The sequence below is a fragment of the Glossina fuscipes genome, unplaced genomic scaffold (genome assembly GCF_014805625.2).
Source record: "Glossina fuscipes isolate IAEA_lab_2018 unplaced genomic scaffold, Yale_Gfus_2 1, whole genome shotgun sequence".
Lineage (NCBI taxonomy): Eukaryota > Metazoa > Arthropoda > Insecta > Diptera > Glossinidae > Glossina > Glossina fuscipes.
In genome coordinates, this window is record NW_023998415.1 from 49,425,969 (window position 1) to 49,451,816 (window position 25,848).

Consider the following 25,848-nt stretch of genomic DNA (forward strand, 5'->3'; position numbering starts at 1 on the left):
ATATATTCATATATACATAAGTGTACAGCAAATTCATTGTATACAGCATATTCATTATATAGCAAAAAAAAAAAAAAAAAAAAAAATGCAAAAAAGATAACATAGCGTTAATGACTTCTTTGGCAAAGGCTGTTGCTGCAGACATCGCAACATTCATACATATATTCATTACCCTGATGTCTTTTTGTGTAAAAATAGGAAGAGCAGCAGCCACTTAACTTGTCTATATGAGCCTAATGGTCTTTAATATGTACATTCATTTTTATTGTTTTGCCATATGTGATGCATTATTATATATGTATACATATATATACCTATAAATATATATATATATACATATACTATATACACTATGTATGCAACCTCACACTTTCATTATATTTTTTTGTTTTTGTTTTTTTTTTTTTTGCGCTTTTCTTTTGTAAGTCGTTTAAGCTTATCACTGGCCCGAAAATGGCGTGTATGGTAATTGCAGAAAATTGCTCCATTGGCTAGCATATCCGTAAGCAATTCTTGTTGTTGTATACTTTAGATGAGCCCTGGATTTTTTTCCTATATATTTTTCACGTTTTGTTTTTGCTATTGTTATTTTAACCACGTTGTTAACTGTTAACTTTTCCTCACATTTGAACTGAACTGAGCAGGTGAACAAAGGTGCACAAGTCACATAAACTTGAGCATGTACGTGCTCTACATTTTTATTATTGTGTTTAGTATGTTTTTCTGTTTTTCTTTCTATACACATCTATACATATATATATATATATATATATATATATATTTTTTTTTTTTTTTATTTCTTTTTATTTTGGTTTGCTTCTGTTATTAGCTTTAGTAAAGACCCTGCGTTATATGTTATGTTACTGCTTTAACCTAAAACAAAATGAGATTTCTTTGCCACTATTTACCAGGTGTAAAACTCTAACTTATACATCTTTTATGCGCCTTAATAGGCATTTGAAAGGACTACATTATCATTTGGAACAAACAAAAAAAAAAAAAACTTAACAACTCTCTCAGTTTTTACAATCTATAAAAAGTTAAAGCTTTATCGGTATTGCCGTCATAAACATTTTTGCAGACAGATTGCCATGTGGGAGCAATTGTTTGTCTCAAGAAATTTTACTGATTCATATGAAAACTTATTTTTTCATACATTTTTTCACAATTGCGAGAGAGACTACACTCAATTTATGGAAGGGCAGTGTGTTGGTTAGAATTTTATTATTTCTTGTTTGGCACTCGTAAAGTTGCTTCGATGTATAGCAAACGATAAATGAATGTTTAATATTTTACGCTAATTACTTTTCAATACCGTTCTTTTAGAACATTGAATTTTTGAAAAAGAAAATAATCTTATCACTTGTCCGAAAATATGAATGCCATTTTAAGATAACTTTATATCTGTAAAAAAATCTCCCCAAGAAATTATAAACAAATCCAGGGCTATCAACTTTAAATATAATGACAACGACAAAGTAACTTCTTCGAGTATTAAGACTTAATAAAAAAACAAAAAACCCCAAGTAGCATGGAGAGGAGAAGGGAAAAAGGGATATTAATTGTGTAATATTTAATGCGAATAAGTTTCAGAGGAGCTATGCTGATCGAGAAATGCATCTCTGACTCAGACAGAATCATTCATCATTCATTCACAATCATATTATGAATCAATCTAAGCTTGTCCGTCCGTCTGTATATCCCCGACTTTTTTTTGCCTTCAATGCCTATAGTTCACAGTTTTCTAGATATTCTGATGAAATCATTTCAAGTCAGCTACTAACGCTATTGGAAATGGTTCGGATCGGATAAATTTTTTGGCCATTTCTCATATAATTCTCATAATATTTTGAAAAGTCGTTGTAGGAATATTTGTATCAAGTGAAGTGATGTAAAGTAGACTGGGTCCCATTATAGTGTTCAAACTCAATTTTTGTAACTGCGAAAGATAGAGAAAGTACGGAGAACGAAGAAAATATTTGAGAAATTTTGAGAACGGCTGCAACATATAAATTAAGCAGCATTCAAAATATTTCTCTTTCTCAGTACACACACATTGAAAAATTGGAATTCAGTTTTCATACCGCCAACGAAAGTTACGTTATGGAGAACAAAAGTCGATGAGGGACGTTCATAATTGTTTATCAAATTTTTCCACATGTTATACGGTTTTTTTTTATTCGATTTGTTTTATTCTTTTATAGATTTATTTTATTGTAGAGTGAGGAAATCAAAGCTGAAACCAATTATTATTAATATTTCATATACTTAGGGGAAGCAAAAATTGCTATAAACACTTCGTATAATTGAAAAGAATCGAAGTCTTCGTCTAATATACCATTAACAAGAAGTCAACACATAATTATAAATACGCAAGTATTTTCGTTTGATTTGTTTGATTTCAAAAGACGGACGGATAAGTAGACACCCGGATGGATAGTTTAGATCGTTGCCAATATTCATAGTAAGCAAGAATATACATATATAATCTATCTTGGATATCTGCATACAGTTGCATATGGTTGGTAAATCTAATACGAAAGTCATTGTCGAATGCTTATCGATGGCATTTAATCTTTCGACTAGAAAGTTGAACATTTTATGTTGCTTAGAGTGATTTGAAAATTGTGCCTCAATGAACAAATGCGATTACCTCGTCAAGATGTTCGTTTAATAAGATATTCTAACTTTTGACACTTGTTGTGAACACAAACAAAGGTGCATTGATCATGTTGTTCAAATTCTGATACTAAGGCCTTAACCTTTACAACTATGAAAAGCTAGTATAACGAACTTACCCGTCGCCGCCGCTCGCTCCGGATGAAAGTCATGCAGGGCCTTCCAAAACGAATGCTATGTCAGAAAATAGTAACACCGACCAACAAATGATACCGAAAGGTCGAAATGTCACATATCATAAGACTGAGTCAACCTTGGCTGGCTACAAGTTCCACCAACATAACAAATATAAGAAGAAGGGTTTGATCGTTTAACTGAGCGAAAGGCTTTTTTCTTTGAATCCCATATAATTTGGCAAAATCTTAAAACGATGCTCGTATCGCGATGCTGCATACAACGTAGAATGCGACTGTGTTCAAAAAGAGAGACCAGCTAACATTGTTTTCGTTTTTAAATCAATTCCGACCTCTTGTTGCGGATAGGAGGCAACCAAATGACGCATAACACTCAAATAATATTCCTTTCAGTTAGTGGAAGGAATTCATTGTGCACAACACCACGATAATCGAAAAAAACTGTTGGCGTCATCTTAACTTTTGAGCGACACTGACGCGGCATTTTCGATGTTGGCAATCGTTCAGTTATTTCCAGATCATATGCGTAGATCTTTGTCTCATCTGATTGCATTTCGCAAAGAAAATTTAATGCCACTACTTTGCTCAACAAAATGACGCATTGTAAGAAACGGGAAAAATACTTTCTGTGTACATAACCAAAAGCAACGGAAACACTAATGACGCAGATGTGTATCGCAGGGTTGCCAATTTAAAACGAAAACAGAAAATATTTCTGATATTCGAACTACCCGTGCAATTTAACTTGAATATTTGTTCAGACTTGTTGGGCGCGGTACTCGATACGATCATAACGGATGACGAATCATAAATCTAAAAAATTTGTTCGCGATCCTAGCAAGCAGTTGGCGCTTTAGACAAACGAACATTTGTTTGCCGGAGGTTTTTCATGAAATAAAAGAGGAAAAAAAAATCATCAACGTGGGATCAGATTGCTCATCTTGATAAGGCGAGCTCTTAAACATCTCTTCCAACAACCGACTATTTAAACATCAAAACAAAAAAAAAAAAAACATCGAATCAGTTGATGATCTGCCACACGCTTCGCATTTGGCATCCAAAGACTTCCTTTTGTAAGGATGAATTGTGTTGCTCTACCAAAAGAAGCCGTCGATGGGTTCAAAAACCATCATTTTAAAGTTTCTCAAGCGGAAAGCGGAAAGGGAAAAATGTTACGACAAATTTGTGTAGATGACGAAGGAGAACAGTTTGAAAATCAATAAAGCAATTTTTTAAAGAAAAATTACTCGTGTTTTTCTTCCGTTATTGTGCTCGAAATATAAATAGCGACCCATGTAGACCCACCATGGTGGACATGACAAGCAGGACGTGAAATATGCGTCAATTCTCTGTCCCCAAGAAAATCGAATATATATACATATATACATATATACATATATACATATATATATATATATATATAGTGTAGATTATCGGTTATTTTTAAAAATATAGGAGGTCCGATCTATAGTCGCTTTAAAAGGTGATCGATTTGTTGGTTGCTTTAATTTTTGAATGAAAAGGTTTAGATTAAGGATAAGCTTGAAGCTTGCATCAATGCTCTTACCAAACTTTTCTACCGAATATGAAAAATTATGAAATGAGGAAGAAACAAACATTCATATTAAAATTTTATTGGCATTAATTTTTTGTATGTTCGTTTCCATCGTGTGCAATGTTTGTTATTTTGGTTTTCTTAAGTGTATGTATGTATTTCTTAGTGTGTGTCTTAGTATGTATTCGTTTTTTTTTTTTTTTTTTTTTCGTAAGTGTGTTTAAGTGTGTTCTTTTAATCAAATTTTATTGAAAGCTACAAATAGTATACACATTTATTTATAAAAAAACGAAAATGAAATAAAAAACCAAAAAATAAAAAAAAATATTTTCAAAATTTTTATACTAAATTAATATGTTTTATCTTTTTCTTCTTCTTTTCTTTTCATTTTTATGTGCTCTACCAAAAAACAAAAAAATAAATAAATTCAAACCCGAAACTAATTCTACTAAAAATTTAATACAATTGGCCTTAAAACGAACGACTAATTCTTGCTCTTATTTAATTAAAAAAAAAAAAAATTATATATATATATATATATATATATATATATAAATATATAATTATTAAATTATCTTTTTATTGTTATTGTATTTATTTATTTATCAATTATTTTCTCTTCTTTTTTAATTATGCTCGCCACGGGGTTTTTTAAATAAATTACAATTTTTTAACTAATATTTTTTATTACTGTTGTTGTTGCTGTGTTACAATTTTGCTGTTTTATTGCAAAAAAAAAAAAAAAATTTAATAAAAATAATGAAAATAAAAAATGATTAAAAAATTGAATATTTTTTAAATGTTGTAATATAAACGTTTTATTATTATTATAATTATTAATAAAATGTATTTGTTGTTGTTGTACCGAATTCCTCTCCATATTATATTTTTAAATGGAAATGCAACAACCTAAACAAAAACAAATCCTCACTTGAAATATTTCAAATATTAAATCAAAAAAAAAAATAAATAAAATAAATAAATAAATAAATAACTATATAAATAAATATATAAATAAATCAAATCAAATAAAACTGTGTTTTGATCTTCTCCCCTTTTCATTTAATATGCGGGCTGACTTTTCCAATTAATTTCCATAAATAAAAAATTAAATAAATTATATTTATTTTGAAAATTTTCTAAATTAACGCTCTTTCCCAAATTTCGTTTAATTAAAATTTTCATTTTTATCTTTATTCATTTTTTTCGTTTTTATTTTATTTTATTATTATTTTTTTTTTTTTTTTTTTTTTGTTTCCCTTTTTGTGTAATGCTGTTGCGTTTTGGTTTCTTTATTTTTTTCTCTTAATTTCTTCTTTTTTTGGAATTAAAAAAAAAAAAAAACTATATTTACTCGTTCTATAAACTTGTACTGTACTGTGTTTCTCTAAATTCGCCTTACGCTCCTATAATAATCTCCTTGCTGCTCCGCCTATTCCTTTACATTCCTGGCTCCAACAATGCCGTCGTCGTCATATTCATCAGAGAGAGAACGCAAACTATTCGTTGGCATGCTAAGCAAACAACAAACCGAAGAGGATGTCAGACAAATTTTTAATCCCTTTGGCGCAATAGAGGAGTGCACTATACTACGTGGCCCGGATGGTTCCAGTAAGGGTAAGTAAACACGCACACATATATACACAAATACATACATAAAGATGCACACGTACACATACATACATACATACTTACACACATACATACACACACATAAATACACATACATGCATATACAGATGCATACATTTACACATACAGTTCTTAGCATTTTTCTGCTATATTCAGATTTTGAAAAAAAAGGCAAACACTTTTGTGTCTCTTTCTCTATTTATACATATATATATATATATATATATATATATATATAATTTTTTTTTTTTTTTTTTTTTTTTATATATATATATTTTCTTTTTGGTAAATGTTAGTTTTCTGGCTATTGTGTTTTGATAGTGCTCGTTATTGCTGTGTTGTTATTGTTACTTATATCAACTTGATATATAATAAAAAAGTAGTTTTTGTTCTAGTGAATTGTTTTTAATTAAAGCATTGCACACATACATAAATACAAGTATACAAAAATATGCACACTCTTAACCATATACTCACACGCATTCATACAAACACAACGAGAGCACACTCACGAAATTACACATTTTACACACACTTGGTCTGCGAGGAAAACAAAAAAAAAAAAAAACATACAAATGCAGGCTCAGATACAAACACACTTGCCTACATACAAAGACATTCATTTTGTATACACTTATTCTTCCATGAAACAGAAACAATCAGAAGGATACACATGAATGCATATGGATGTATGTTATTCAAGGGAGCATATATGTGCCTGTGCGCGCATGTATGTACGGTCAACACTCGAATATACTTAAAAACAATTTTATGTACATTGGCTATAAAATCAGAAAAAATACACAACCAACAGACTTATTTACCTCTATAGTCTTATAATCATAAGCCCGCGCTAGAATCTAAAAATAAAGAGCAAAGGAATTTTTAATCATTACCTCGAGCAAAAATATATGAAAATTACTTGGTTTCTGTTTTTCTTCATCTTGTTTCCTTCTTCTTTTTTTTTTTTTGGCTTTGTTGATTATAAGGATATTTGTAGTCTGATCTAAGTCACATATATTACCCACAAAAAAAATTTACGATTATTTATTTACGTCTATAAGCCAAGACTAGTTACGAGTCAATAGGGTGGCCAAGACCATAAATATCAAATTATAATTTCTCTAAACAAATTATTCGCTCATTTTAAATGTGCATCTGTCGTATCTTAGATAATTTCAGATATATTTTAATATATATGCACCTCGTAGTTCTTATGCTCAAGTCGCTCTTTTAGCGAAATTGTTTTCATTGCCAAACTGAAATTATAGAAATTCGTTAAAATAGCATCCACTAAACATATATTACGTTTCCAAATATTCCAATCGTTCGGTGAAAGTTATATGGACAAATAGATAGATGGACAGATGGACAGTAAGTAAGTGCTTATCTATGTTACGAATTTTGCAATGGATCTTATGTTTTCTTATGTAATAATGTAATGAAGAGATTTTCAATGAACACGTTTCCTGTATCCAGTTACTTATACGTTAAGAGAAATTGAAAAAAAAAATTAAAGCAAAAGCGAATTCCGATCATTATTATGATTATTACAGAAAGGTTTTAACGCAATCCTTTCATATTTTCCAGTGTACGTTGTGTGTCTGTGTTTTACTTAAACATTTCCAGCTTGCACTGATCCAATTGATTTATAACGAACCTAATAACACACAGCTTTCTGTAAGCGGCTTGAAAGAAGACAGCATTAATCCCTGAAGTTTCTGAGGAGTAGTACCACAATTAATAGATTCATTGGCTTCAGGGGATTCGACTCATTCTGTCGCAACCAATTAAAATCGGAAACAAAATTCTTAGCTACTTAAGGCCTTGTAAGTGATTATCAATTCTCGCATGCGATATCTTTAACCAGATACAACAATGCTGCTTGTAATTTGATGATCACAATCATCAAATTTCATTTGTTTAGCCGGAACGTCGATCGTCCTTAAGTAGGAGGTTTTTGCATTAGAGCAGCAAGCAAGTCTGTTTCATAATCCTCTTTATGTATAATATAAAATTACAACAAATAATATAACATCATTTTTTTATTTTTCGTACATAGTTCAGTTTACTGTGTAAGGCAATCATGGCACAACGTTATGAAATTAAAAGCTTTCTTATTCGTTTCTAAGAAACATTTACAAATGATTAGCATCTTAATGAAGGTTATTTAGTAAAACTTTAAATTTTTACACATAAAACTCATACACTAGCACATAACTAGAAAGTAAATAAAAAAAATAGTAAACAAATTTTAGGATTATATTTGTATTAGACGCGATTACTGAGTTATTATAATAGAATATCAAATTAATTCGCTCTATTGCATAACAGCTAATTAAAAAGATCAGAGCCAACATTATACCTAAAAAAGTTAATTTAAGAATTTCATTTTTTTTTTTTACTTACTTATGTAATAGCAGCTGCCAACATGCGATTATGACACATAATAAGAATATATGTATAAGATTGAGGTTAATTTTACCTGTATGCCAAGGGAAGATAAATAATAAATAACAGCGACACCCACGCTTGACAACTATCAATAAAGCTATCGATTAGGTAACATACGTTTCACAAATTCATTCATAATCTTCATTAAATCATCTGCACAAGTCTCGTATAGGCGAATACTTCTCATATTTAATCTTATATCGCGGCAGATGCGAAAGCTTTGTCTTGAAATATGAAAAAAAAAAAAAAAAACCTTTATTAGTTTGAAAGTGAAAAACTAAAAAGCTTACAAAAACAATATAAATGGTGAAGTACAAGCAGAAATACTGCTGAGCAATGCTCACTTCGTTAAAATAGAATCAAGTCATCCATATGCCATTCACGAGCCAATAGTTCGAATCCAAAATCGTTGATTTACTCCTCAAAGGCGCAAAATTTTGCTTTGGAGAAAAGGAAATTGTGTAATAAAACCATTTTGCATTTACTTGAAGGAAGTTTTTTTTTTTTTTTTTTTTGACAATTAAAAAAACACAAAAACGATTTTTTAAATAATCTGCTATTAATATGAAATCAATTCATACTAACATGATTTGACTAACGATTCTTAATGCAATAACTTTTTAAGCACTTCCCACGCTCTTGTTTATTTTTGCAAGTGAAACTGCATAAATTCGCTTGGCTTATATAACTTAACGTACACTATGCAGTGCAGTAATTTTATGAGTTATGTAAAAGTTGAAAAATTGAATATTGAGTAAACTAAAGGAGGCATCACCTTGCTACACCAAAAGCGTATTCGTATTTAATTGGACTTGGAAGGAAACAGATAAACAGGTTTTCCACATTTACATAAACATCCAGCTACAGTTTATAGATACTATATATCTAGATAAACTTTGAACCGCAATTCTGAGTTTGTTTAATTTGAGATTTCAATGAAGATATGAAGAAAAGCAAATGAAGATATATATTCAATAGTCTCTCTTCTCTACAAATCTCCAAGTTTTTGTTTTGCATGGTTGATCGGTTGGTCGGTCTCACTTTTTGCAAAGATGCCCCAAAGACAGCGCGGTTATCTCTTCTACGAAGACGCTTGTTCTTCTTACACACTTCGACTTTTGTACCATTCTCGCGCATTCAGTTGGCAAAGCTAAGTAGGGAGAGGGGAAATGTTGAAGTTTTGTAGCTCTTTGAATAAATTTCGATCATCATTAAAACCAGCATAGCCCTAGAAAGTAAGGCCACAATGTAACGTGCAATATAAGGGAAGCGAAATGATCCAAATCACACAGCACTAGTTTCAAAACAAGTAATGCTCGCCATGTTTAGGATTGTCAAGCCCCTGAACTCTAATTACTCTTTTTTTTTATTCTAGAGTTTTACTTAGCTCTGCAAACTATATCGATTTTGTTAATATTTAATCAAAATTTTTAACATTAACTATATAATACATTATGCAGCTAAGCTAAAGGCCAATAAACGATTTAAAATCTATGCGTGAAGAAATCTTAAAAAAAAAAATTATTTATTTATCATGTTATCCATAAAATCACTTGTTGATAAAACTTTTCAAGCGGAAATTAACAATAAAAAAAAAAAAAATTTAATTTTTTACAGTTTTTTTAAACCGAAACCGAAAGGTAGGGATTAAAATTGTTTGAAGCCTTTGCTTTGCTGTAGCAGGTCGTATGCCAAACTTAGTACACTCTCGTTTTTTGATGGTAAGGACGAATGGAAAACAAACTAAAATCAACGACGTACATAAAATAAAATATTATGTCATGTGGATGTGCAGTGTAATTGTTATTGTTATGTTTTGTGATTATTTTAGGGTTCAATGCACAGCTGTGCACTGTATAGTGTACGCACGTATGCATACACTGATGATAGTATAGCAAGAGAAAAACATGTATATATATATATATATATGTATATATATGATGTGTACACACATTAAATGATATAAACAACAACAGCAAAAACAAAAACAAAAATAGAGTGACGAGAAGAGAAGAGAAAACAACGATGATGGTTTTCACAATAACAATATAATAAAAGGCTAAATGTTCAATATTTACACAAAAATTTATTTACTAAAATAAAGAAAAGGTAATAAACAAAAAAAAAAAAGAAAAAAGAACAAACAAGTTGTATACAAAATAAAATGAAATACGTATGCGACGTGTTTTCAATCTTTTTAAACTCAAACACTAATAAAATTGAAGGAAAACCAAAATTATTTTGACGCAATTCGCTACTAAATACAATAATTATTCAATTCAATTATCAAATGAACGTACTTTTCAAGAATTACGTTCTCTAAATCTGTCCTGACCTCATCAGCAGCACATCAAATATTCAAATAACAGCGCAAGACGTAACCTCAGAGTCGTTCAATATCGAAGGTTTTTAAAATTACTGACTGATTACTTGACGTCTTGTTATATAAATGAATAACGTCGAATTTAGGCTATAGAAGATTCGTCAAAATCGATCTATAGCACTCTCTATTCACATTGACCGCAGCTCACTTCTAATTTTCAACGAAGTATGAATCGATGCTGATCAATCCGCTGAAAATGTACGTCAAACAGGGCCTTTGTTGAATGGGGAATAAATGAACTTCTCAATTGCCCTCACACTCGAAACGATAGTTTGGCTTAACGACTGGAACATTAAGATGAAAGATTGAACCACCTCTGAGAGTATACCAATTTCCTAAAAGAATGAATGGAAAGTTACAATATGGAAGCGATTATCTCCAAATAAGAAAATTTTGCAATAATTTCCAAATATTAATATGCCAGATATCTTTCCCAAGGTAGCTAGTAAACGATAAAAAGCATCTGATATCTAAAATATAGAGCTGCATATCATCCGACTTCCTACATACATACAAGTCGCCCTCTCAATAAGAATTTCGTTGTTAGATAGATAAAGATAAGTCCATCACAATATAAAACCTGGCAACCGCCTCTTATTTCACAGCAGAAAACGCTTATTTGCTTACAATAATGAAGAGAAACGAAAAAAAACAAAGGTCAAAGCCTAACAACCTATGATATGTTAATAATTACTTTTAATTAATTCCTAATGTTGCCGGTCTGATGTACATCGTACATCGAATTAACAATTCAGTTGTAAAGCTTCTCCGAATTTGTGCTAAAAGCATGGAAGAGAATTTTTCGATTTGGTTTACCGTCTTGCTTAAGATAATACTTTTCACAATTGTAAGAGGGAACTTTGTTATTAAATGCCTTCTGTTGCTACGATTTCCTTTCCGCAGAAAAGTTACAAAGAACTCAAACTAAATACAAGTAGTAACAGGAGTCATCATCACGGCTGAAAGCTGTTTTTAAGCGCACAGATTTTATTCAATGGAGATATGAAAGAAAATTAATTGTGAATCAAGATTACAACCTTTACTTGATATTATAGTAACTATATAGTGTGTGTGTGTGTGTGTGTGTGTGTGTGTGTTGATGAGCAACCAAATATAAATGAGGTTACAATCATTCTTACGAAATATTTTGCCATCTTTGTCGTGTGCTTTGAGAAAGAAAGTACAATTATGCAGCATATAGACCAATACACGATGGAGATGGAGAAATATTCAAAACATAAATTTTTTCTTCTGCAATACTGTATAGAGTAAAAGTACAATCGTAATTAATATCGTTGTTACAAAGTGCATATGGGCTTTGCGGCTCTATCTTGAGCTACAAATATATTTAGAGGTTAAATTTTTCCCATTAATGATAATTAGGATTGTGGAATATTCATTTGACTGCTACAGATTTACATATAAAACTTTTGCATATATGCTAATGTAGGCACACATATGCATAGAGTCATACCCACACATACATACACACACATTTTACGTAAAAAGATAGAGAAAAGATTTGTTCTTCTCGTTCCAATCTCATTATTAACATGTGCATTTTAAATGCATTCATAGCAATTGACTCGATTGATGTTACTCAGCTGCGTCCGTTGACAACACTACACTGTATGAGTAATATAACAAGACTTTCAATAGATAAATCGTATTTTATTGTAGATACACGATGTTTACATATATATATATATCTATTGTATAAAGTCAAGAGGAAGCGAGAAGAATGAAAGAATACTAAACAACTAAATACGCATACTACACTATACTATGTATATGGAGTGCCTTCAATAACAACAAGCATTCACATTCATGTACAGATGTGTACATTCATATATGTATGATGAAAAATCACACTCAGCTAAGGATACATTTAATTTTATAAGACCGTCAAATATACATGAGAACACGAAAGTAAAGTGCTAGAGAAGACGCGTTATTTTCAAGTTTGCATGAATAGCATAACAGATGGAACTGAACTTAAGCATCATAACTACGCATAAGCATTCTTGCATATATATAAGTAGATGAAAGTATTTGTCTATGCATAGAAAGTGGGAACTATTCGCTCACACTCAAATGTGATGCTTGCTGACAGTCATCTGATGAATGTTGCAATCATTGGTATGTACTAAAATGGAAGGCCTTTCCTCCTTTTAAACGCTCTATGACTACATAGCTACATGGTCGGTTGATTTGAAGTATCTAGTAGACTGGTAAACTGTGAGATTTGGAAGCCTCACAGCTCGAGAAAAGTCACTTCACAAACCCGTCTCGACTCGACTCGATTCAACTCGATAACAGCTGACTAGTGTGACTGACAATTACGTAGAATATTCATTTTAAGCATTCAATAACATCATCTTGACATAAAGTCGGCGCAAAGACAAGTACTTTGAATAAATTAACAAACTAAATGCATTACCAGCACATTCTCTGATAGCTCAGCAAAATACACAGACACACATTTATATATATATATATATATATATATACATCGACCCTTATATTATATATACATCTCTAAGGAACTTTGTGTGCGCTTTAAGAGAAGGATAAATAATTTGCATAGCAAAGCCAAATGCCTAAATGCTTAAAACGTTTAGTTACTAATTACAAATTTTAAATAATTATATCACCGCCCAGGCAGCTATGATGTATGAAAGAGCGAATGAATTTCTTTTTTCCTTTTTTCTCATTTTTCTTTAATTTCTTTTTCTAATTCATCACATTCACCGTGATTTCATTATGAAGGCCTTTCTACGCCTTCTCTATGTACGCAGTTTATATTAAGTGCGATAGTATATGCGATTATATGTCATACAGTTCACATCGGACGAAATTAACAAGCCTTTGATATTGTCATGTCATCTACTTCGAGAATGCGATTGCAATAAATATTCGTAAACTGTTTCACTTCTTTCTTTAATGCGAACGCAGATTAGTGTGCACGAAAACCTCCCTATGTTATATCGAAACCTATAAAGTTGAGGTTGATTTAAAAGACAAACCAGTCATTTTCATAATAATAACAACACTTGCTTTTATTCAAAATGCACCAAAAACATATTACTTATGATAACTATCGTGCGGTAACGTAAAATCATTCATTTATTGTGTGCCTACATATGTTTCGACTAATAAGGGAGAAAAATTGGTCCGATATATATGAATAAAAATATTTCCCCATCTTTCTGGCAACGTGGCGATACCGTGTCGAAAGAACGATATGGGTTTTGATAGCGGCTCAGTCATCGATCTATTTTCGCACTTCTTCAGCATTTCGACAACGCATCCCAGCCAAGTCACGTTCCGCCTAGTGTGTTTATGCGAAACTCTGAGAAGATAATAAGAGCAGTTTTCCATTTAGTGCTATTCAGTTATTCAGTGTAAGCAGACGCTAATCCTGGAACGCTCAAAATGGCAATTTCGACAATCATTACTTTTGCTATTTGATCTGAGAAGACCTGCCACCGAAAACCATCAAACACTTTTAGAAGCTTATGGTGATGTCACTCCATCATATTTCAATTGTCAGTTTTAGTTTTAGCGATTTAAAAGTAATGATTTTGATGTCAATGACATAGAAGGACCTGGCGGCGGTCAAAAAAGTTTGTAGACGGTAAATTCCAAGAGTTCTTAGAGAAAAACCCAGCTCACACTCTTAAACAACTTTCGAGCACTTTAGCAGCTGATGCATCAACATTTTGTAGGCGTTTACATGCGATGGGGAAAATCTGAAGGCAAGAAAAATGGTTTCTGTACGAATTGATTGAAAATGCCATTTCAAACCGTTTCAACATCGTCGTTTCATTGCTTCCTACTACGACAATTCCAGGAGAGCCATCCACAATTGATGCCGCAGCGGAATATTCTTGGCCACAAAGTCTTACTATGCGTATGGTGCGATCAATAAACTGTAGAGCTGCTCAAGCCAAATGAAAATGTTACTGCAGACGTTTACCGGAGCTAGTTGCACAAACTGCACGAAGTGTTGTGGTAAAAAAAGACTCGTACTAGCGGTTAATAGGCGCAATGTCCATTTCTTGCGTGGGAAGTTCTGTCGCAATCAGCGCATTGACGAGCCGTAGCGCCTTCTGACTACCACTTTTCCAGATCGCTGCAACATGGCTTGGCTGGCAGGCGGTTTTGAAGTGCTGAAGAAGCGCGAAAATAGATCGATTATTGTATAGCTGCCAAGCCACTATCGCACTTTTGACACGGCACCGCCATGTTGCCCGATATGTGGAAACATATTTTGATTAATATATATTGGACGAAGTTTTCTCAATAAATGAATGCCTTCTTCAAGTGAAAAGTTGATTAAACCTGATGACGTGCAAGCACCTAATGGAATAATAAGTACCTCTTTTGTGACCATCCTCTGGGCATGGACTTGGGGGGCTTGGAGACTACACTGCTACACGTTCAAATATGGTAATTGCAGTATGGCAGACGAGGAAGACGAGGAAGACGAGGAAGAATTAAAAATCATATCCTAAGATTGAAAAGGATGATAGTGAAAATAATCTGATCCGAATAATTTTTTATTGCTTTCGTCGTAGCGCAGAAATGGATCGATAGTGATTAGGAAATTTCGTTGGTATATAATAATCTCTGCTTTGAAGACAAGAAGAAATGGATAAATGGATTAGACTGGTAGGTGGAGAAAAGCATTGCTTGAAACGTTTCAAAGAAAGACAAATCAATTAGTAGTATAATATGCGAATGAGCGTTGCATACATTAGTATAAGCTTGGCATACTCTTGCCGCGACTACGTGTACGCTGACCCAAAGAAATATTATACGAACTTCTATCAAGGTAAGCTTACCGTAGCAGTATGAATGCAGGTGCTTACCAACGAGTGCAAATGTGCTCATCTTACGCAATGCTATTATGAAAGGCAACAAGAATAGTTTAATTTAATTTAATATCATATATGTATATATATATATTTAACCAGCATCGAACGATAATCAAAATTTAAGGTGTTTTTAGCAAAGCAAATTAAAAACAAAAAGAACATCCACTGTTACTAAATGCCATGAACTGTAACAGCGTGCATTAAAATTTATTATCTTGCATTCATAATTGCTGTTGAAATGCAGCTTTTACTGCAACAATTACAATAACAAGAAAAAAGAGCGTAAAGAACGCAAAGAACGCAAAAGTTTCACATTACAAACAGTTGACAGGCACCCAGCGACAGTGAAGGTGGTGAATGTTATGTTAGCAACGCATACATATAAATGCACATAGACGTTCGCATATATATATAATACCTTCCCAGTATTGTCATAATAACGCAAATTTGACACTTTACAAGTTTTAAGTGATAGTTATGAGTAGTTTGACAATTTTTTAAATTACTGTCGCTTGTTTGTTTGGGTTTTCGAAAAACTCGACTCTATGGCGAACAGTTAAAAAAGCTACAACAGCGGCATATATCCACATAATAGTCTTGAAAGATGTGACATTTATTGTTTGTGTGGGATGTATATATATATATTTATACTATATTGTAATGCATCGATCAATAATTTCCCGGAAAATTCCTATTCATCTGCACACTTGAACTTTACTTACTCATCAAGAGAATATATTTCAAGTATACTACAAACAATCCAACGCTTGTCTAACATTTCAATGACGTTTTCTACAGGATGAGCAGTATATTCAATTTGTCAAAATGTTTGCAATGCCCAGAAGGAAGCTTCAAAGATCCTACAAAGTATATATATTCTTCATCAATATCAAATTTTGAATCGATTTAAGCATGTCCGTCTGTCCGTCTGTGTAATGTCTGTTATAAACATTTGCTTGGCCGCAAAAAAAAAAAAAGGTTATCGACTTCAAATTTGGCTGATATTGAAAGCGGACCAAATCGATTGAAAAACACGCCCACTGTACCACACAGTAAGCTGAGAACGCCTGTGTTTTTTAAAAGGAATCATAATATATTTTTGTATTTTACTCTTTGCCCATAAACTACAGCAGAAAAATCTACAAAAATTTGACCATAATGATAAATGAAAGAACTCGGCCATGCCCACTCAAAGTTATAGTGTGCCATAATTTTATATCCTTTTTTGTGAAAATCTTTATAACACACAAAAGCACGCTTCTAAAACCCCATAAACTATGAAAAATCTTCAGCAGTTTCAAAATCGAAATGCGTCTCTGTCCATTCATCTTTCCATCGGTGCGTCTACGCAACTATGTAGTATCTGCGGTAAGCATTCGCAAAACGAATATATCGCCTAAAAAGTACGCTTTCCAAAGAACACGCCTACAACGCTCGCCCGGCAATGTAACAAAATTTGTGAACGCATCTGCCTTTTGCATCTGTTTTGCATACATTATATATATATTTTCACTTTTATTCTGAAAATAGAAAAAGTCTTTCGCATCTACCAATATATTAGCATATAAAAATTGGGGTCTTTTCCTATTATTTAGGATCACGATGATGGGTATAAAATATTCGATCACGACCGAATGTAATTTTCTTACTTCGTCTTTATCATTAGCTTTAAAATGCACAATTAGACAATGGCTTGAACTTTCATTCATACGCAGCATTTGCTTTAATCTCTTTCACGTCATTTACTTAACACATCTTTGTTGACAGTTTGGATTTTATTATGGCTCCATATGTACGTGCAATTAATAAGATATATGGCAAAATTGGTAGAGCTTTCTGTAAGGCAGCAGGTCGGTCTTACAGTATCATGTGATGGTCATGAATTATATCATCCGTAAAATCGTAACAACTGTTTCAAAGGCAACAATTGACTTTACACAGGCTAGGTAATCCACGCTGAGCAGCAAATGGTCTGATCTATTAAGCTCGCATTTTCGAATAAATCATTTAACGGATTTAATAGATATTGCCGTAGCCGAAAACCGATGTCTAATCAGTTCGCCAAAACTTAGTCCATAAGTAATAAAATATTGCTATAGTTGTTGTAAACAAAAGCCTAAATGATAATTTTCTTAGACTTTAAATATTCATTGTTTTTCCTCTAAAAATGTTGCTGATATGAGATGTTGCTTACTGCGGCAGTAGAAAATCTAGTCAATTGGTATTTTATTTGGCAATCATAAAATAACATGCAAAACCGATAAACGACGCAGAGATTAAATGAATTTTGTATTAATTATTTTTATAGACTTGTCTTACGTCATCAGAACTGGTAATGTCTTAATATCCCATCGGAATGCTTTGGTTTTATTTCAGCATGAATTTCATCATTTCTCACCTTCTTCTTCTTCTCTATTCTAGTACTCCGATTGTAGTTGATAAAAAAAAAAAAAAACAAAACAGAAGAAAAGAAAAGTAAAGTAAAGTAATATTCAATTTACTTAATTATGATAGTAACTACAAATTGTAACATAATCTAACAGAATGATGTATAATAGAATCAAATAAATATATATTATTATAATATATATATAAAATTTTCAGATACACATGCATACAAAACATGACTTTGCGTTTGTATACTATTAACCAAAGGCAGATGACGGGAAGTTAATTTACCATTTTCTGTTGTACATTTAATTGACGAGCTTGTGTAATGAAAGAAGGCCTTCTACTATTTCATTACAGAACGTTAAATAAAAACGCCATGTAATTATGCATACAACAATGAATTGAAACGGGAGATATAAAAACATAAATACGCGCGCAAATGCAAACAATCAGTTCAACAACAACAACAATAATAAAACGCAAAGAAGTTGCAAGCAAGACGAAAGACTTAAACAATAACACTATGGCCAGAGAAAAGGGCCAGAAGACTTGGAAAGTTCTGCCTGCAAAACTGCCTATATGCCTATAGCATATAATTTATAATATAACAATAACATAGTCTCCGAATACCGTTATACGTATATGCACAGACACAAAAAACTTACATATCTACAATATATATTTAAAATATTTAAAAATAACAAAAATTGTAATCCCGGCGTTGCTGATTTAATTTGCAAGTTTTCAGTTTTAATCAAATGCAGATACACAATATCATTTATTATTTTTTACCCATCTTGGTATTGTTGTTTTTGCTATTACTGCTGCTCCTTTTTTTTTTTTAAATATTTAAATATTTAAAAAAAAAAAAGAACAAGTAAACAAAAGAATAAAGAATAAAACAATGAATTTATACATAAAACACACACATATATATATATATATATATATATATATATTACATATATATACTACATATGTATACTACATATGTATACTACATATATATAGTTATATATGAAAAAGGCAATGCAATGCAACTCTTAAGTATTCTTCAAATAATTAATCTTTTGTGTGTATATGTGTCTGTATTTTTAACATATAACCTTTAAACAATGTATACGACAGCACGCAAATGATCGCGTATGATAATTAAAAGTACATATATACTTGCGTATGTACACCAGATACTGTGGCACCTCATCAACAGTCTATAATTGTTAATGGTTCGCTGTGAATTATGTACAATATAAACATAAGTAATAAGACCCTGTGGTCAAGCATCGTATATAAGTAGATAAATAATTCCATGTGCATATATATATATATATATATATATATATATATATGTAAATATATATATACGCGGATAAATATATATGTATATATATATATATGAGTTCGGACGAGTGTGTGTGTGCGTTTACATATGTATGGTTTTGTGCATTTGCATCTACGTACTTGCACGTGTAAAATATATTAAAATGCTTTAGTGCATAATTGAAATAATTGTTTCAATCGCAAGGCAGTAAACAACAGATTTATCCCTCGAGCAACACAATAAATTGATTTCAGGGTAAATTAAAAAGAAAAATAAAATTTTACTGTAAACATTTCAAAAAAATCAAATAAATGACAAATTTTATTCATACCCGTGCAAAAATAAGCTTACACCCAATATTTCGAACTCGATTTCCAATCGTCGAGTATTCGGAGGAAAACGACAAAACGACAAACCTTAACGTGAAAATTGCTTAAAGCAAATAAAGGCGCAATCAACGAATTTCCATTAAATGTTTAAAAATATTTAATAGAAGAGGGATTAGTAGAAACAAGAAGCCCTTGTCTGCCTACTCCGGTAAATTGCTTGCTAAAAAAGGTTAACAACCACTACGCTTGACTGTTTTGGATCTTCCCATCTACTAGTAGTAAACTGCATATATAGTTAAGTGACAAAGCAAATATTTAAACTACCCTGGTAGCTACAACTTCCCATCGACCAACTTTAAAGTATATTATTATCTGTAGGCGTGGCATGCGTTTAATCAAAGCACTTTTACATTCAATTTTTTGATGATTCTCAAACATCTTTACATATAATGTGGTTACATGGTCGTGGGTTCAAATCTCAAGTGCGGTAGAGTTTTTAATAAAGCCGAAAGCCTTAGATGCTAGTGCTTTAAGACTTTAGTCTTAGAATTTATTCTCTGGCTAAATTTATAATAACAATAATAATAATAATAATAATGTGGTTACATCTATATGAATAAAGAAATATTTCGTGGCGTTAAACCTCCGCAGGATGACTTCTAAGAATTTGTGGGCGAAATAAGGGATCGATTGGTATTCACAGATCCGGCTTGCGGTCGAAACAAATAACAGTTTGGTTTGGAAAAGTCCAGGCTACGTATTGAAACTTTTTAGACTAAATTCTCTCAATTTTTGACGGGTCTTGACATTGCTGTCATGGAAGAGGATCTGCTTCGCAGTAGCCAATTATGAATAGGTTTACTCCATTGGCCGCTGTAATCACATTAGCTAATGCCCATAGAAAATGGAGTAAATCACCTGACCAGATTGGATCAGTATACGATGCAATGAATTCCTTCCAATCTCAACAAACATGAAACATTACCCCATATATATGTATATGTATTTTTTTTAAATATGACCAATCACTCAGGGGATGCCCCCCGTTCGTGTAACACGGTAGAAGAGAGAACAGAGAAAGAAATAGAGAGGCAGTGACCGCAGCTTAGTGGAAATGTGCCCGATCGATAATTGCCTTTAGCGACTTAACACTCACTATAGCTACAACCAAGCAAAACTGTACGGCACTTGAGATTTGAACCCGCGAACACCGACTCGGTAGTTGCGTTTCTTACCTATTCGGTTATTCAGGCATTAACGTGGCCTTTGCCGAGCAAATTGCTTCCTCGTAGACCATGATCCTTTGCTCGCCTTATGGTTTTGTATGACTCACTCTTTCTCGTCAGAGGACTTGATTTCATTTCAACGGTTTATGCAACGGTTTCGTGACGATGACATATGGAAAACTATATTGGTCTTCGTAAATATTTTCAAAAATTTCATTGACCACGATCGATCGATTGAGCAAACAAGCCACTGCGTGAATTTAATATCGAAATTTCCAGACCACTGTAGTAGTGAACCATTTGCGTGTTGCTACGCCCTTTTTCACAAACTAACGAAGAATTATCGCACCGGTCGAATTGTTGATTATTCTCAATACATACGCAATCACTTGCGACTGAACTAATGAAAAACGCAATATATTTTTTATTTGTTTAATTATCAACACCTTTCACACGTGCTATGATATGATTTGATAGGGTTAGTGGTCGCAAATCTACTTCCGCATAAAACAATTGATTGGAAATAGCTTAATGCACTTTTTGCTGTCATATGGTTGAGTTTTATACACTGCGAGCATGAGTTTTTTAGGATAATAATTAAAGAGAATACTCTTGGAAAATTGTATAACAAACTGTAAGTAAGCACACTTTCCCTGTAATAAGCTGGAGAGTTAATGCGCAGATCAGGCTTATTTTCTAGCTTAACAAATTGGCATCGGCTAAAAGGTGCATTTGCGATTGTAAATTGTGAATGATACTCGTAAGCAGGGGACAGATAAGCGAAGTTTATGCCTCTCTAAGGATCGCATATTGAACTGGAAGACTTGTTTTTAAAACAAAAAAAAATTTGATTTCACACCATTTACCTACCGCATTAATCAAATGAAGTTAGCCTAAACACACCAACACACAAACAATTATCCAAGTGGTTTGAAAATTTCATTTCAAAACTTATACGATATGGATGAATGAGTTTTCGATTCATTTTACAATTAAACGTCAAACTTAAGTTAATGATGGCTAGCAAAAAACTACACTCAAACGAAATATAATTTTTTTGCTTTCTTAAGTTTTGCAATATTCCCGAGGTGTTCTCTTCAACTTCACCAACTTAGCTTGAACTCAATAATAATATTTTGCTTTTCGACTTCAAAAGTAAAGGCAAATGAAATTTTTCCTTACAGTTGCGTTGCTGAAAGAAAAACCAAAAAAAAAAAAAAAGGTGAACAACACTTCATTCTAATTCTCGATCGCTCATGCTTTAATTAAATTTTAAAATCGACTGACTTCATTTAAAATATATTTCTACAACTTTATCAATGCACTTTAAATAAGGACAAAATTTGTCCCCTAATTTAAGGACTTAAGCACTATATACATTAATAATATGTTTTAATTAAATGGAGAGAATTATATAAAATATCGCAAACATACACACAATGCCAAATTATAGAGAGTAGAAAAAAAAAAACCAACTATATATTTACATTTTGAAAAAATGTATACTTTTACGGTCCTTTGAGATTGAAAAGTAACTCGCATAACTAAAAACAGCCACAAAAGCAATAAGAACGTTGTTTTTATACTAATACAAAAATCGGCTTACATAACTTACAAAAGTAAACAAAACTTGCTTATGCTCTTTCTTCCCTTATATTATTAAAAGAGCAACAACATATTACTAAACATATTTAATAAATCCTAAAAGTTTTAAATGTGCGTTCAGTGCATGCTACAAAATGTTGCTTATAGAACTGAGGTTCGCCAGCTCGTACAAGCTTAAATTTATGCATATTCATACAAAGCAAGCCTAAGTTAAAACTTTAGTTATAAAGCAAATACTTTTAGTGAATGAGTCAAAGTAAAGTAACTCACACAGCTCACACAGGCTAACAAAAGAACGATAGCAAAACATTCCCTCATTTATTTCGGGATAGTCATAAGAAAAATAAATACTGAAATAATTAAACAGAAACGTGTAAGCGTATGTATGGATGAACGAACGAATGAATGAATGAATGAATGAATGCATGTATACAAGCATACAAGTTACCAAGGAGTTAATAAATTGGTTACATAAACCTTCCTCTCTCTCTCTCTCTCTCTCTCTCTCTCTCTCTCTCTCTCTCTGTTGGATAGATAAGGTACTCTGTTGCTGGGGTGGAAGCGCCGTAACCATCAAAACAATTCAACGAAACATAAACAAACTAATTGCAAGTAGTTAGATGCGCAACAACTACTACTAAAACGTCAATACAATGCCTGCAGATGCGAGATAAAGAAACGCATTAAAGCGAGGACTTGATCACGTCGGGTGTTCGTTAACTTTACTTGGCGATATTAGCTAGTAAGGCAATAGTGAACGAGATGCATATATCACTTCACCACTCGCATGCTTACCGCACACAGAATTGATATGCTAAAGCATCCTATAGTCATGACCGCAAGCACATGCAAACACACGAATTCCCCATCTCTCCCCCACCTTTCGACGTAAATAATATACTAGCTGGCTAAAAGTACAACAACGACAAAAAAAAAAAAAAAACTAAAAGATTCTTTTTTGCATTTAATGCGTTCCCTTGCACAATAATATATAGTTGCCGTAGTTATCAATTATCACAGTGTGTAACTAAGAAATTAAATTAGTAGCAGCAATAAATGTGCACAGCTTTTTATATATATTCCTCTACATGCTACACATAAATTAGTTTTATGATATCATTGTTTAATTTTTCTGAAGATGAAATTTAAAAAGAAATAATCAATGAAATCATTTTGAATAAATTTAAAAATTACTTTTTTTCCACACTTTTATATATTAGAGAAAACTTGTGAATTGAAACACTTTTGCTAGATTTACCATAATCCAAGTGAACGGTAAAAATGTGGTCATCTATCCGCACTTGAAGTTTCAAAAATGATTTCGTCTTTAGCTTAAGTAAGCTTCGCTGTTATAATTCTCATATACGATATATACCTTATCATCCCCGTAAGCAAACATGGACAGAAGCAAAGGTTAGAGAATAAAGCTTTGGTGTTATAGGAGGACGTCGCTGCTGTTATACCTCACTGTGACTATAGAAATTTTGGAAAAAGAATTTTTATATCTTAAGTGTTATAATAAATTAATTTTACTCATTAATAAATTATCGAATCAGAATTCCAAACGATGAGCTTATTTTTAAGTTTCATCAGTTTTCATTTTTTTTTTTTTTTTGATAATCAAGGAAGTAAAAGGAATATGCGTTTAATTATAATAAGGAAGAAAAAAGAGAGAGAATTGAGGATAAGAAAAAAATATATAGAAAGTGTCGTTGTCTCTTTATCACCAATTTTTCCAAATTTTTTTTTTTTCGATTTCTTTTTGCTTTCACCTTTATCCTTTACTTATTCTTCTTCTTTTTTTTTTTAAATCTTTTTTTCTAACAAATTGTTTCAATTTTCTTCGTAAACCTTTTTTGCATGCTACACTGCACTCAATTTGTAAAACTGTCATTCTCCATTAATTCCAGATACCTTACGAAAAATGTCTTCATTACTCACTCACTCGAGTAAAAGTGAGTCTTCTTCTTCAATAAATCACATAAATTTTTTCAATAATCTTTATAAGACCAACTCGTACTTAATTAATTTCAGGTTTGATTAACCTAAGCTAATTTTAACAAAAGCTAATCATTTATTACTTAAAAAACAAAAAAAAAAAATAAACATATAGATGTGTATGTATGTAGGCAAAATGGATCTTGTTTTTTTTTTTTTTTTTGCACATTTCTACGAACGTTCTACGGCTAATATATACTTATTTTAATATATTGCTTTATAATGGATGGTAATATGAAAATGAAAAGTTTGCGTAAAAGAGAGTAAATTAATTTCGGTTTTTGTAGTTTTGGTCTACTTATTCAGCAGCCATAAAATAAGAACTTTTCCCTTTGGAATGGAGTTAATTTGTGTAAATTGGCAAAAGAGCAAGAAGCCAAAGCATATATATTACATAGTATATCAGTCAATAATTTCCGGAACTTTGTGACGAAAACCGAAAATATATTTTTATTGCGAAAAAATGCAAAATCATCTACCGGCGTCGTTACGCTCATTGCGCCCAACACTTATCTAACATTGTCACAACGATTCACTAAATACGCTTCAATTTTCGCCATCACAGCATTAGCTTAATTCCCTCTTTTTTTTGTCCATGCGTCAACATTTTGAATTATGCAAACAGGTATCAATCCAGCTAGCTTCGGGATCCGGGGAATGTTGAGGAGCACAGGGTTGCAATTCGAACTTTAATTCATGTAATTTTCCCGTTGTCTTTACTGCACTTGTAACACTGTGCTCACATACACTCTTTAGACAATATGAACTTTTTGTCAGTCTGTCAATCAGTTGGCCAGTCTCGGGATTTATCGAGCAATCTATTATCTTTTTCTATAGAATAGAAAAAAAAAACACTTGAAAAAATTTTACGCTCACTTCGTTCGACTAAAGATACCACCGACAATATAAACAAACCTACTAGAATGTAAGCAAATATTAAATTTCGGTTTAAGTTTTTAATGCAATTTCATTAAAGCCAAATAGTTGTTGTAAACCCCTCTGCTGGAGGGTTCTTTTTCTTTCTTTTTTCCTTTTTCATTTTTCTTTTTTCTGTTTTTTTTTTTTTTTTTTTTGCAGCCTCTCCCGTTTCCTACTTTCCACCTTTTTCTTCTTCTACTTCTCTTTATATCTGGCTTTCTTAACTGTATTAAGCTTTTTAGACAAATATGTAAGTTTGTGTTAACTATTACAAGTGTTTACTTTGTCTGCAGCGGATATCAGCTTAAAATGTATATGTTTGCTGGTAAAAAATGTACTAAGT

General features: G+C 32.0%; 1 protein-coding gene across 19 annotated transcripts in view; it reads left to right on the forward strand.

Annotated features, from left to right (window-relative positions):
• LOC119645078 (CUGBP Elav-like family member 4) overlaps positions 1 to 25,848 on the forward strand; it is a 683,800-nt gene that overhangs the window by 519,348 nt on the left and 138,604 nt on the right. For 15 of the 19 annotated variants that reach the window (XM_038044960.1, XM_038044958.1, XM_038044948.1 and 12 more), the window contains one exon: positions 5,854 to 5,985. The exons of the other annotated variants lie outside the window; for them this stretch is intronic. In XM_038044960.1, coding sequence (XP_037900888.1) covers positions 5,854 to 5,985 — 132 coding nt within the window. The remainder of the gene's footprint in view (positions 1 to 5,853; positions 5,986 to 25,848) is intronic. 19 annotated transcript variants of the gene reach the window in all.